Source organism: Pundamilia nyererei, unplaced genomic scaffold (genome assembly GCF_000239375.1).
Source record: "Pundamilia nyererei isolate P.nyererei 1_Seehausen unplaced genomic scaffold, PunNye1.0 scaffold00053, whole genome shotgun sequence".
Lineage (NCBI taxonomy): Eukaryota > Metazoa > Chordata > Actinopteri > Cichliformes > Cichlidae > Pundamilia > Pundamilia nyererei.
This window is the reverse complement of record NW_005187454.1, coordinates 1,338,069-1,350,986: the sequence shown is the minus strand read 5'-3', so window position 1 is coordinate 1,350,986 and position 12,918 is coordinate 1,338,069. Positions and strand designations below refer to the sequence as shown.

The window sequence follows — 12,918 nt, the reverse complement described above, 5'->3', positions numbered from 1 at the left end:
AAGAGCCGGTCCTCTAAAAAGAGCCGGAATTCCCTTCATTAATGTTCGAAACAGCAGGTCTAAATCGTTGATGAAAGTGCTGTATTTAGGGGCGAGTAAAAATAACGTGGCATTCTTAGTCAAAGGTCTGGGGTTCTCAGGAGCATGTAAATTATATACAGCTCCTGTTTTGGAATTACCTTTGCTGACTATTCCTGTTGTCTATGTACTGTAGGTGGTTCTAAAGCTGACTCAGATGATCGGGAAGAATGTGAAACTGTATGACATGGTGCTGCAGTTCTTACGAACTCTCTTTCTGCGAACCCGGAATGTCCACTACTGCACCCTGAGAGCAGAACTGCTCATGTCTCTTCATGACCTGGACATCAGTGAGATCTGCTCGGTGGATCCCTGCCATAAGGTGAGGGCACAGATACTGGTGGTAAATAAAGTCCCTAATCACATCTCCAGTGTATTTTACTTTGTGTGTTGAATGGGTTCTTCTCGTTTGTTTTGTGCACTTTGACAGTTCACTTGGTGTTTAGATGCCTGTATCCGTGAGAAGTTTGTGGATGGTAAGCGAGCCAGAGAGTTACAGGGTTTCCTGGATGGAGTGAAGAAAGGACAAGAGCAAGTCCTTGGGTAACAGACGAGGAGCTGGTTTATGAAAATAGTTGCTGATCATTGGTAGATGCACAAAATAATGTTTTGATCATTGTGCATTGCAGGGACCTGTCTATGATCCTGTGTGACCCGTTTGCCTGCAACACCCTAGTCTTGAGTATCATGAGGAACCTGCAAGAGCTGCTGAGTCAGGATGCTTTACCACGAGTGAGTATACTGTGCATGAGAAACAGAAGATGTGATACACAATTGTGCTGACAATTTGTGGTATTATACTGACTGACAACTTTGTGGTGATGCAGCAAAAACACGCAATGTGGCAAAGAAAAGGAAGGGAGGCACATTTAGAAGTTTAGACGATGAAGCAGTGCCACTCTAAGTGCAAGTTTTAGTTGTGCAACACAGAAAGTTGAAATAAACCCAAAACACAATAATTCCCTGCAGTTATTCTGCAGTGTCATATTATGTTTGAGGTTGTGAGGTTACTTCAGTAAAAGAAGAAAATACAACAGTGTAAAAATGGTTGATTTTAAGCAAGCAGTCAGAGCGGTGCATTTAATTCATGCAGCCACTGACAGAAACAGACACCCATTCACACTCACCTTTGGATTCACCAGTTATCCTTGGGGGCAGGAAGCTGGAATACCAGGAGAGAACATGCAAACTCATAAAGGCCAAAGCAGGATTTGAACACTGGACCTTCTTACTGTGAGGCAACTGTGCTAACCACGACAACACCATACTGCCCCAGTACATGTTATGTTTTTAAAATCAGTTTCAGTTAGTGAGCTAATGTTATGTTGAATGTGGGCTTGTTTTAAACTAGTCGAAATAAGAAACAAAATTCATGCACTAATATAGGTTAAACATAATATTTCAATGCTGTGCATTTCTAATTTTAAATGTTGTCTAATGCCAATTACTAGTTGTCTGTACCCACATACATATACTGTGATGGGGCAGCATTTTTGATAACAGTCTCATGTCGTATGTTTTTGCTCACAGGATAGTCCTGACCTGATGCTGCTGCTGAGGATGCTCTCACTGGGTCAAGGAGCCTGGGACATGATTGACAGTCAGGTCTTCAAAGAGCCTCGTTTGGTGCGTAAATGCCGACAACACAGGTTTATCTGAATCCGTGCATCAAGTTTTTGCTTTCACTGATTAGAAAACAGGGGACCTGCTGTGTACGTAAATATTGTTACTCACAGTATTGTAGTGTCTCTGGAAAAATCTGTATTTTTCTTTAAACCAGCTATAAATCAAACTGAAGCAAATTCCTTTAGTTTGATTTCTATTTGATTTGAATTTCTTTCGGTTAATAAAAAAAAAAAAAGTAAAATGTATTCATACTATATAGGCCTTTGAAAGGCAAGAAGCCAGTCACAGTGGGCTTTACAGAGGTTTCAATAACCAGCTTGTCTAAGGACAAAATGAACATGTATGAACTTGTAAAACAACACAGAACATGAACCAAGATGTGAAACAGAAATCTCAATGTTACAGGAAGCCAGTGCAGAACCTTTGAGAACATTTTTGGACAGATTGGAGGGAATTAATAGATGCTTAAGACAGGCCAAACGGACTGATCTAAAATAAACTCATGGTTCTGCGCATTGGCTTTTACAGTGGATGAGAAGCACTTATTTGGCCAGCAGTACTCAGAAATGATCATTAGAATTATCAAATAATTTGCTGTCTAACCTTTGATTGCATTATGAAAATGTATTAAATTGAGTAATTTATCCAATTCATGGTATTTAATGTCAACTGTCGACAGATAATAAGAAATGGTTTTTAAAATACTGATAATCTTACAATAATAGTCGTATGTAATATATATTTCAATACTTGTTTTCTCAACAAGTACTGAAAGCTATGACAACAAATTCTCTTTTAGTCTACAATAAACTAGCTGCCTCAATCCCATAGAAGTGTAGGGGCGAAGACAGTTTAGACGCATGTCTCCATCGCAGTGCTGATGTGGTCACTACACCTGTAACTCATATTTTCAATTCCAATATTTTAGAAGGTCATGGCCCTAGTGACTCAATAATTCCTTCCCTCATGCCGTCCTTGCATTGTGTTATAGGCAGAGCTACACAGCTCATTAACTTGAATATCTCAATAAACCTTGATTTCTTGACACAGAACTAAATACACTAACCACAAAAAGTAAGATCATTCGTGTTTAGTCAGTTATTTCTTTCTTGTAAGAGTGCTTCTTCGCCCTAAATCTTATGCTGTTGGAAAGCCTATTTATGTCCCATTACATTGTGCCACATTTGTAAGGGCAATCCATTAATAGGTTGAGCAGCAAAGTTGACTGTGGGTTGCACCTAAAATGTGGCAAATCTTCTCTACCAGTGCCATACAGCTAATTCTTCTATTGACTCTTGTCTTGAGCTTCTGGTACCCCAGGTGCTGATAGTCAGATGCCTGGTTTGTACCTGTGAGCATGGACCCTGCATGCCAATCTGGTTATGCCCTGTGCCATATGGCAACTTCAAGCTGGTGTTCCCCAAAACCAATTTGCAGCATTATTTGAAGTGAACCCTAGTACCATCTCCAAATTGAAGGCCCAGCTCCAGTGTAACGTGAGATGTCAGAAATAGGCTGCAAAGTGGGTGTCCGAGGAGACAACGCAACGACTGTATCCTTACCCTCTCAGCACTTAGGAACCATAGACAGTCTTCTACAGATATGCTGAGATTAGCCCTCTACCCAGACTATCCAGAACAGACTGCACACATCCAATCGCCATTCACTGCCTTTCACTGTCAGGTCCATTTGTACTGGTGATGGTAATATATGCTGGGAACTTGTGGAGGAACATTATGTTCAGCAGTGAGTCCAGATTCTGCCTATGGCACTTGTGATGGCACGGGGCAGCATCTCTGTCACTGGAAATTTAGCTTGTCATCACTGGAGGCAATCTCAAAGACTACATCCACTATTTGGGAGTGGAGAGAATGAAGTGGCCTGCATGCAGGTTCAACCCCATTGAATATTTCTGGGATCAGCTTGGGTCTGCTGTTCTTGTCAGAGTGACCAATGCAGCCACTTTGGCTGACTTAGGTGTCTCAATTCATCAGAGATGGGAGCCCTACCCCTGTAATAAAAACATTTTAGAAGCACCAAGAGCACTCTAATGCAACCTGAGTTTATATTTGGCATTTTCTGCACCCTGTTTGTACTGTAACAGCAACAGGGAAAGCTGCTTCTCCACCTCCTCTTTACCTCTGCACGTGCCTCGTTCCTTCCTCGTTTTGCTTTTAAAAAGTGATGATGCGCATTGTTGAAGTCTTTTATATGGTCCGGTTACAGTAATCCAAATCAGCAAATGATAAATCTCCATTGTAATAATTTCAAACATTACTTTGAAAGATGTCACTGCAAGTATCAGGAAAGCAGTCCAGCAGAAGTCACCGTGACATTGTTGGTATTTTTATGTCACCCTCAGGATTTGGAAGTGGTTACTCGCTTTTTGCCTGCAATGATGTCAGTGGTTGTGGATGATCACACCTTTACTGTGGAACAGAAGCTCCCAAGTGAAGAAAAGAGCTCGCTGTCATACCCCACCACCCTGCCTGAATCCTTCAACAGGTAAAAACACAGCAGCAAAAGAGGGGAGGCAGATGTTATATTGCATCAAACGCAGGTTGTCATCAGTACTTTCATCTCATAGCTTCCGGTAAGAAGCACTGTTACCACAGTAACCCTCACATCTGACTCTAATGTAGGTCACTTCTAAATTTAACTATAAAATGTCAATTCTTCACATGTTTGTACAAAAAAAAATCACCAAACACGAGTGAGAAATCATAAACCACAAGTCTTTAGTACTACTCCTTTATTTTTCTTGTCAGAGACAGTAGTTTTAAATGATAAACTATAGAGATGTTGATGTAACATGATGTATGTGACCACGTACAGTATGAGGTGTAAGAGATCAGTTGCATTGACTTCATTACTTGAAACCTTGGGCATGTTTGTCTTTATGACAATGACTTCTATGCTTCTAGCAACTTCTCCTTGGGTCAGTTTATTATCCCAGCAGGCCAGGCATCAGTAGCATCCGATGGTTGGCAGGGCATACGTGTTGGTTCCACAGATCTCGTGCTTCCTCTGCAGCTGTTTGGTAGTTGCATCTTTCCCAGTGGCCTCTTTGTGGTTAAAATTTGCCTGTCAGATTTCAAGGTATTTCTAACGATCCTCAGTGTCTGCAGCGTTGCCTTCTATCAGAGCAGTCCCTACAGCTCCGTCTATCTAAGTGTTGTGGATCAGTGAATTGATGTCTTACTTATTTGAGGCATAACGTTGGAGTCAACCATCTGTAGAGGAGGTGGCCTGTCTGTAGCCTGTCATATTTAAGGACCTGAGTGAGGAGCTATGCAGCACAGCAGTGGGGACAGAGCATCTCTTTGGCAAATCCCGCACTTGATGGAGGCTTTGGCTTGAAGTTGGCCTTTAGTCTCATTTTCCATATGCCCGCTGAATTACTGTTGAAGGCTCTTGGGGTTTTGTTAATCTTTGCAGTTGTAGGCATTCCTGGGTTGAATCATAGGCTTTCCTACACAAGTACACGGGTTGGTCATTCTGGTCTGCTCTGTCTACCAGTAGCTGGCCTGTTCACTTTGCCCTAATGATGCATGGGCATCCAGACTATCGATGACACACATAGAATAATATACTACCGACACTTTATTCACTTTTAGTCACTTTGATTTTAAAACTGTATATTCTGTGTATTTATTATCTCACTCTTATTGTCCTTATCTTCAACGTTATGCTGCTCTGTTGTATGTTAATTGCCCCTTGGGGATAAATAACGTCTTTCTGATTCTGATTGTGTCCTGGGTGGAATTTGAAATGGGATGTAGTGAATTAGTGGGTGGATCCATTTGTGGAGGCAATTCATTAAGTCGGTTCACTAAGCTGAACAAATGGTGACAGTGGTTGTCTCCAGGACCACACACAGAGTTGTAGCAGGTTATTGTTTCCCTACCCCCTCAGATACCTGCAGGAGAACAGAGTGGCCTGTGAAATGGGTCTCTACTATGTCCTCCACATCGCCAAACTGAGGAACAAGAATGCCTTACAACGGTTGCTGCCTGCACTTGGTGAGTGTCTGAATTATGCAGTATCACTGCCTTTTTTTCACGTGACTGAGTCTTATACCTGATCTCTCAGTTACATTGCTTGTTTTTTGGTTTTGTTAATAAATCACAATATTAACAAAGATGTGCGCGATTAGTCGACTACTCTACAATATTTTCAGCAGTCTGCAACAGGCGCACCAGTCATGTAATATGATCGTTAATATTTTGATTGCTGTCCAGTGCCAGGACATAGTTGTTATGTAGCCCTCTGCCCCCAGATGGAGCTGCACCCCTCCTAACGTGGTTTGCTCCAGAAAATGAAAACAGAGTTGTATCTAGGCTTTGTCAGAATAAACTGGCTGTCAACACTCAACATGAGCAATACACATATTTAGCACAGGCATGGGGACGTTCATTTTCATGTAAAGAAAGCTTTTGCTAACGTTAGCCACACCTGTATGACATTGTTTACCTGAATATGCTACAGTCCGTAGCTCATCACAGCAGAAGATTTCACTCAGTGTTGTTGAATGCAGAGGCTTTCAAAAGTTCATTAAATATAATGAGCCTGAATACACGGTGCCTGGCAGACTGTAGCACAACCAAAACTGACAGAGGAAATGAAGCTAAGCATGCAACAGCAGGCTGTTCAAATTCCACGACAAATGAGTCGTGTGTCAAAAATCTGTCCTTTTACTACTGAAGGAAATTAGCAATGCTTTTAATTTGTGGATTAGAGGAAAACTTGGCAGCATATCTGCGAGGTGCTGTTAGCAAGTTGGGACTGGAAGACGAGGTCGTTACGTATCCAGACAACAGAAGCAATAAGGCAGTGGCAAACAACATCATGTTGGAGTAGGAAGCATTTTCTTGTTTTGATGATGAAACTTGATGAAAACTGCCGGTTCTGATCTAAACAGGACAGTCACAAAGCTGATGGACGCACATGCTGTGTGTCCCTACCTTAGAGCTGTCAGATGACAATTAAGGGCGTGGTCCCTGTGCTCCCTCAAAAGTGCCACCACTGGTCTGTGTTGAACTTTTACCATGAGTTTGCTGAACAATACCCTCCTAACATAATTAAAACACACGAGGAAGAAATGAATCATTTTCAATTATAAAACCCCAAAGTCAGCCATGTATTAGTCGTTTCCCATGACTACATCAACTTGCAAGTCGCTGTCTATGTTCCCACTACATCTGCTGTTGTCAAAGAGTTTTTCTGCTGCTGGACTTATTGCCAGTGAACTGAAATCACGTGTTTCACCCCTATGTTAATTTCGCTGAACAGAAATGTTTCTTCAGTAGAGTAAGGACACTTTCGATGTTTAGGCTTTTCTAGTTTAGTCAACTAAGAAATTAGTCACCAGGAACATATATTCAGAAACTTCACATTCAGTGTGTTAATGACAGACCATCCCACTTTATAGGAACAGTTTGAGTCTTACAAGTGTTTCCTTTTTTGTCCCCCCGTAGTGGAGACCTACAATGATATGGCTTTTGGTGATATCTTCCTTCACCTGCTGACTGGACACCTCACACTTCTCTCTGATGAGTTTGGATCAGAAGAGTTTTGTTCAGTTGTCTTTGATGGATTCCTCCTTACATCTTTCTCCAGGTAGGTTGACTCAGTGTTACAGTATAAGACTACATCACCATTCTCATCCCACACCACCAAAGTTGACTAAAAATACACAAAGCTCTTATTACCACCCAGCTTCTGACAATAGCAGAAAGCTTAGTGGTTCAGTAGTTTCAGATCCCCAACTGCTGACCGTCCCCTTTCAACGCCACCAGCCTAAATTTGCTGAGCAGTTAGGAAGGTTAATGGGTGACAGTAATAACAATAAAGATTTAATTTCTGTAGCATCTTATAAACACGTTTTACAGAAGTTTAAAAGTGATTTTAAAGATGTAAGCAGGTGCTGAAAGGGGCCATCCCAAAACTGCCAGTCCATGTCCTTAAGCATGAAAACATGGAAAGATCGTTTATTCTGTGTGTATCAGGACATCATTTGACTGTGGAACATAATGCTGCATGTAAACGTGAGTTCCTGTTAGCATAATACAGGAAGCTAACAAGGCAATCACACAAGTCACCTTCAAGTGTGGCATAAACTGTGCTGCATTGGTCTCACCCCCTACAGTCCCTTTTACGTAGGTCACAGCACAGTGAACAGCTCTCCAGTTGGTCATTCAGTGTTAGAGAATAGAGGATTGTCATTGGCTAAAGACTCATGATTGACACGTCTTTGCCCAAAGAGCAAACACCCTCTCTCATCACATGATTTGTTGTTGTTTTAACCAAGACGTCAAAGTATTTATCTATTTACTTCTTTGTGTCTTTTGCATTTTTTATTAACTGTGAGATAGAATAGCTTCTTTCTAAAAGATGAGGATAAAAACACCTTTGGTGTGATCGTGTACAGTAAACATGTCTGTCGTTTGTCTCGACTGTCTGAATTCGTTACAGTAAAGAAAATGTCCACAGACACACCCTGAGGATGTTACTGCATCTACACCACAAAGTGTTACCATCATGTATGGAAACTTTAATGAAAACGCTGGACCCTCCAAAACAGGTAGGTTTCAGGTGGAGAGCTCCATTTAAACACTCGTGTTGAACCACTTTTTGGCACAAAACGATCGCATGAGTGCTGCTGTTTGGAAGAATAAAGTAGTCGTGGCAAAACAATCACATGACCACTTCACGATGACAAAGCAACAAGGTGATATATACCAGTTTTTAAATTGTGCTGATAGTCCACGTAAAACCAGAGTCACGATAAACAAGATATACGCAGAATAGTTTCGTCACGTTTAATATCTAAGGACAGCGCAGCGAGACCTCTCTGCTTATGACCTTATGTCAGACCTGCAGGTATCAGGCTGTGATGTTCTCTTAAAGTGGACAGAAATTATTTTTTTGGAGTGGCACAAATAATTTGTGTGGCGTCTTATTTAATGCAGAACAGCTGATTGTTCGGTAAATAGGTTGAAATGTTTATTTAAAAAAGGGTAAAAGTTTGCAAATAACTTTGTTGTTTGCAAAACTTGTGCGTAGGATTTTAAAATTTGCAATTTTATTTGCATTTAAAGTTCTGAAATATGATCATTAAACATGTTTGTGGTTGTTACAGTAAAAAATCAAACTTTTTTCTACTCAGAGTTTATGTTTTTTGTCTGATTTCAGATCAGTTGTGTTAATACAGTATATCAAAATGAAAACATACCTGTAAATTCAGACACGTGAGGTTGTGTGAGGATGACACCAAACAAGGCAAACAAACAGTTTTTAAAGGTGAAATGTGGAGGAAACATCAAAAGTGGTCAAAAACAGCCTCTGGACCCCAGAGGGTTAAATATTTTTCTAAAGTAATGCAATAGTTACTTTTCCTAGTAATTAATTTTAACTCCGTCACTAACTCAGGTACTTTTTTGAATAAGTAATTAGTAACTATAATTAATTACCCTTTCAAAGTAACTTGCACAACACTGGTCATTATCACCAGAGGTTTCGGGAAGAACTATTGTGAGACATTACCCCACCCTGTCATGCGAACACTTAAAGTCACCTGACAAAAGGTGACTTTAAGTGAAGGGCCTGGGATGGACTCTCAAGAGTACATTTGCTACATTGCAGGTGGCAGGCAGCTGGTGTTGGAGCCACTCCCTCTGTTCAATGATGGTTGATCACATCGTTCATTTTTTACTCCGCCTTCAAAATATGCATCTTAACTGGCCCGAATACCTGTGTGTAAGGATGAACTTGAATATTTAGATGACAGTTATATCTAATCCAAAAATGTGACTTATCAATAATTGCTGGTAGCTGACCAGTGATTAAGCATTTAGAACATTGTAGAACTTCCTCGACCACAGTGGCGTGCACTTCCTCCCCCTCGCTGTCATTTCTCGTAATAGTCTTTCTGTTTTTGAAATTTGCACTTCGCACTGTGCCGCTGCGCACAGACACACAGCTCCTCTACTCACTAAGAGCAGAATTAATTAACATTCATAACCCTCAACAACACTTGGAGGGATTTCAGAGGTAGAAAAAAGTTTCATTTTCAACAGCACTGTAGTGTTGAACAGTTATTAGGTTGACAGGTTATAAATGTTAACCTGGCCGGCACACAAACTGACATTAGATGTTTAACTCTTAGCAGTTATCCACCACATTGGCATCTGTTGTCTTTAATGTAGCATCTAGCAGCCTGTGCTTGGATAGAAGATAAATAATCATTCCAGGCTGAAAGGATCATGGATGGGATATTGAGCCCTGACCGAGCAGATTACAGGCAGAGGTGAACTGGGCGAGTCGGTGCTGTCTGTGCAGAGCAGCCAGATAAACTGAGAAGAAGGTTCAGAGTCTGGGGAACTAATCTGAGTACATAAAGATTGACGTCTGGAGCAGAGCAGTCTAATCAGATGTCAGGCCTGAGGAGCAGAGCTGCAGACTGAGATGCAGCAGTACGAGCAGGGGATCAGAGAGGCTGACAGATTTGCTGTCATATTCAGGATGAAATTAAGGGCATAGAGTGTGGACAGGATGATGCACTGTAACTCATTGTAGTCTTACACGCACACACACACGTGTGAACGCGAGTTGAATGTCAGTATACTGTATGTGCTGACACGTGTGCTGTGTGTTCACAGTGCAGTGAGCCACTGAAGGAGCTCTACACCCAGCTGACCGAGAAAATGGAGGCGCAGAAAAAGAGCCCGCCTCCAACAGATGAAACTCCATCCCTGGACTTGGGGCTGCACCCAGTGACCGTTCCCACTACGGCCTCCACACCAACCACACCTCTCTGAAGATCTTAATCGCTGATAGACTTTACATGCAGGCTGCAGCTGATTCGTGAAAAGCTGGAAATTTTACAGTTGTAGCATTTTTTTTCTTTTTCAGAAGGTTTCATTCCTGTAGACGTGTCTTCCAGCTCTGACAGTGTACTCCTGTTTTTTTTTTGCATTATTGTTCAGATATACAATACTTTCATGTGTATCTGGGCTGTGTGTGTTTATGAAGTGTGTCAGTAGTGCAAGAACCCTGTAAATAAAGAACTGTTTGCAAATATAGTTTGATTTACTATGAGCCAGGCAAAATGCACCACCTGGATAGTAACACAATCACTCGATGAGACACACTCGACTGCAACAGGAAATAAGAGACTGATGTGTGTAAACCCCATTGGTTAACTTACCAATAGCCAAACATAGAGTTCGACATGCTGAAGACTTGTTTGACTCTGGTAAGCTCTCACACAAGCATGAACATGTCAGTTAGATGTCCCTGCGCGTTTATTGCACTTTGAGAAAACAAAGCAGAAAAACAGGGATTACAGTGAGAATTACAAGTACGGATCTGCTCCGAGACCACTGGAAGCTGCATGAGTGAGTGGGACACACACACACACAGTGAAACAAAAATGATCAGTGATGCCTCTGACATTATTGCACGAGTCTTGTTTTCTTCATCTGTGGGTCTTTTTTACTCAAATATGATAAATTATCCTCACCACACACACATGCATACACAGTGATGTTCTCGCTCTCAGGTATCCCTCTGCACACAGACCAGCTGAAAAAAAGGATTTTTTAAAATCCAAATGGCAGTTTTGATGAAGTATTTCTTTTCAGTTGTACACGCAACAAGAACAACATCTGAAGTTTGGGAATTGTTGCCTAGGCTTCAGTAAATCTCATTAACATAGTTAAAACGTAAATGAGATGACTTTTCACGCAAAAGATGTAAAAGTAATGTAATGTCGAAATACTCATTGCGCTCCGATTGTCACGTTTTGACATATGGATATGTTGACTCAGCAAAGGTAATATTAATGGCAAATGTTTTGCCTCATTACTTGCAAGTTTAATGAAGCCTTACTAAGCTTTTGTGCTTTTTTGTGTTGTACCCAGAGGTTTCAACACAGCTGTTACATAAACTGCTTGAGGTCCTAATTAGTGCTGTGAGCAAAATGGTGCCAAACCATATTTTAAAAAGTAACTTTATTCTAAAGAAAATAAGAGTACAAGTACTTTTTTTCCCTCATCAATCTGAACTTATTTTGTAAAACAGTTTTTGCTGTTTCTTTAGAAGTAATGTTATTTCTGACTCAATCGTATTTTAAGATCATCCAAATACTTTAGTAGGCATTGTAATCCTACTGCAGCGTATTTAAAAAAATCAACACTTCATTTACTTTTGTAGGGTATTTGTTTTGTGCTTTGACTGTAATGCATTGATCGGTCTCTCCCAGTGCCCCTGCACTGCAGTACTGTAATCTCACAGTGCCAAGTGCCACTGACAGCATGGGTAGCAATGTAACTTCGTACATATACTTTGATATTTGAATGTACTCTGCACTTGCAGTATACTTTATTTGGCTATTTCATGCTGTTTGCAAATGTTGCATTTTGTACTTGTAGATAAAAGTACCAAGCAGCATACAAATAATTAAAATAATCTCCATCAATAATGAGTACTTTCACTCCTAAAGTGTATTTTGATGCTTAAATGTTTTCTCTTTGCAAAATGGTTATTCAATACTAAACAATGTTTAAACTCTTGTGCAGCTTATTTTAATGACATACAGTGGTATGAGAGCACAGGGCCGAACCTTCTTCATGCCTCAAAACTGTCCTCAGTGTATTTAAACAAATATTCTTATTTCCTGTGCCCTCATGTCTCATGTTTGTGATGTACAAGCCCTTAAAAACAATCCTGGAAACACTTGTAGTATAATGTGTATTTACAGATACTGTGACTCTGATCTCTCAGCTCAGCTCCCCAGATAAGCAATAAGTGTGACCCATGTGGACAGTAAACAGACTCCCTTCGATTTTTCTTAGTTTCCTGTATATTTCCTCCTCCTCATCATCATTGAGAACATTTTAATATCAGATAAAGACAACACAAGTAAAATGCAGACAAAATGCAGGTTTTAAATTATAAAAGCTGTCCAAACCTACCTGGTGTGAAAAAGTAATTGCCTTCCTTGTTAACTGTAATTAAGCACACTGTTTGTAAAGCTGAGTTTCACCAGCCAATAAATCACATAACATTCTCTGTCTGACAAAGTGAAGTAGGCTAAAAGATTTCAATTGCAATCACATCATGATCTAAAGAAACAAATCTGAAACAAAATAACTGACTTCTATCATTCTGGAAAGGGTCGCATTGAAGGTGTTCATGAATCAACAATAAGAA

General features: G+C 40.5%; 1 protein-coding gene across 1 annotated transcript in view; it reads left to right on the top strand.

The window, feature by feature from the left end:
* Window positions 1-10,777, top strand: part of nelfb (negative elongation factor complex member B) — a 17,932-nt gene extending 7,155 nt beyond the window's left edge. The window contains exons 5-13 of the mRNA XM_005733596.1: window positions 215-400; window positions 509-621; window positions 708-810; window positions 1,609-1,704; window positions 4,067-4,209; window positions 5,620-5,726; window positions 7,182-7,323; window positions 8,179-8,287; window positions 10,365-10,777. Of these exons, the coding sequence (XP_005733653.1) occupies window positions 215-400; window positions 509-621; window positions 708-810; window positions 1,609-1,704; window positions 4,067-4,209; window positions 5,620-5,726; window positions 7,182-7,323; window positions 8,179-8,287; window positions 10,365-10,523 (1,158 nt within the window). The 3' untranslated portion in view covers window positions 10,524-10,777. The remainder of the gene's footprint in view (window positions 1-214; window positions 401-508; window positions 622-707; window positions 811-1,608; window positions 1,705-4,066; window positions 4,210-5,619; window positions 5,727-7,181; window positions 7,324-8,178; window positions 8,288-10,364) is intronic.
* Window positions 10,778-12,918: the final 2,141 nt, after the last annotated feature.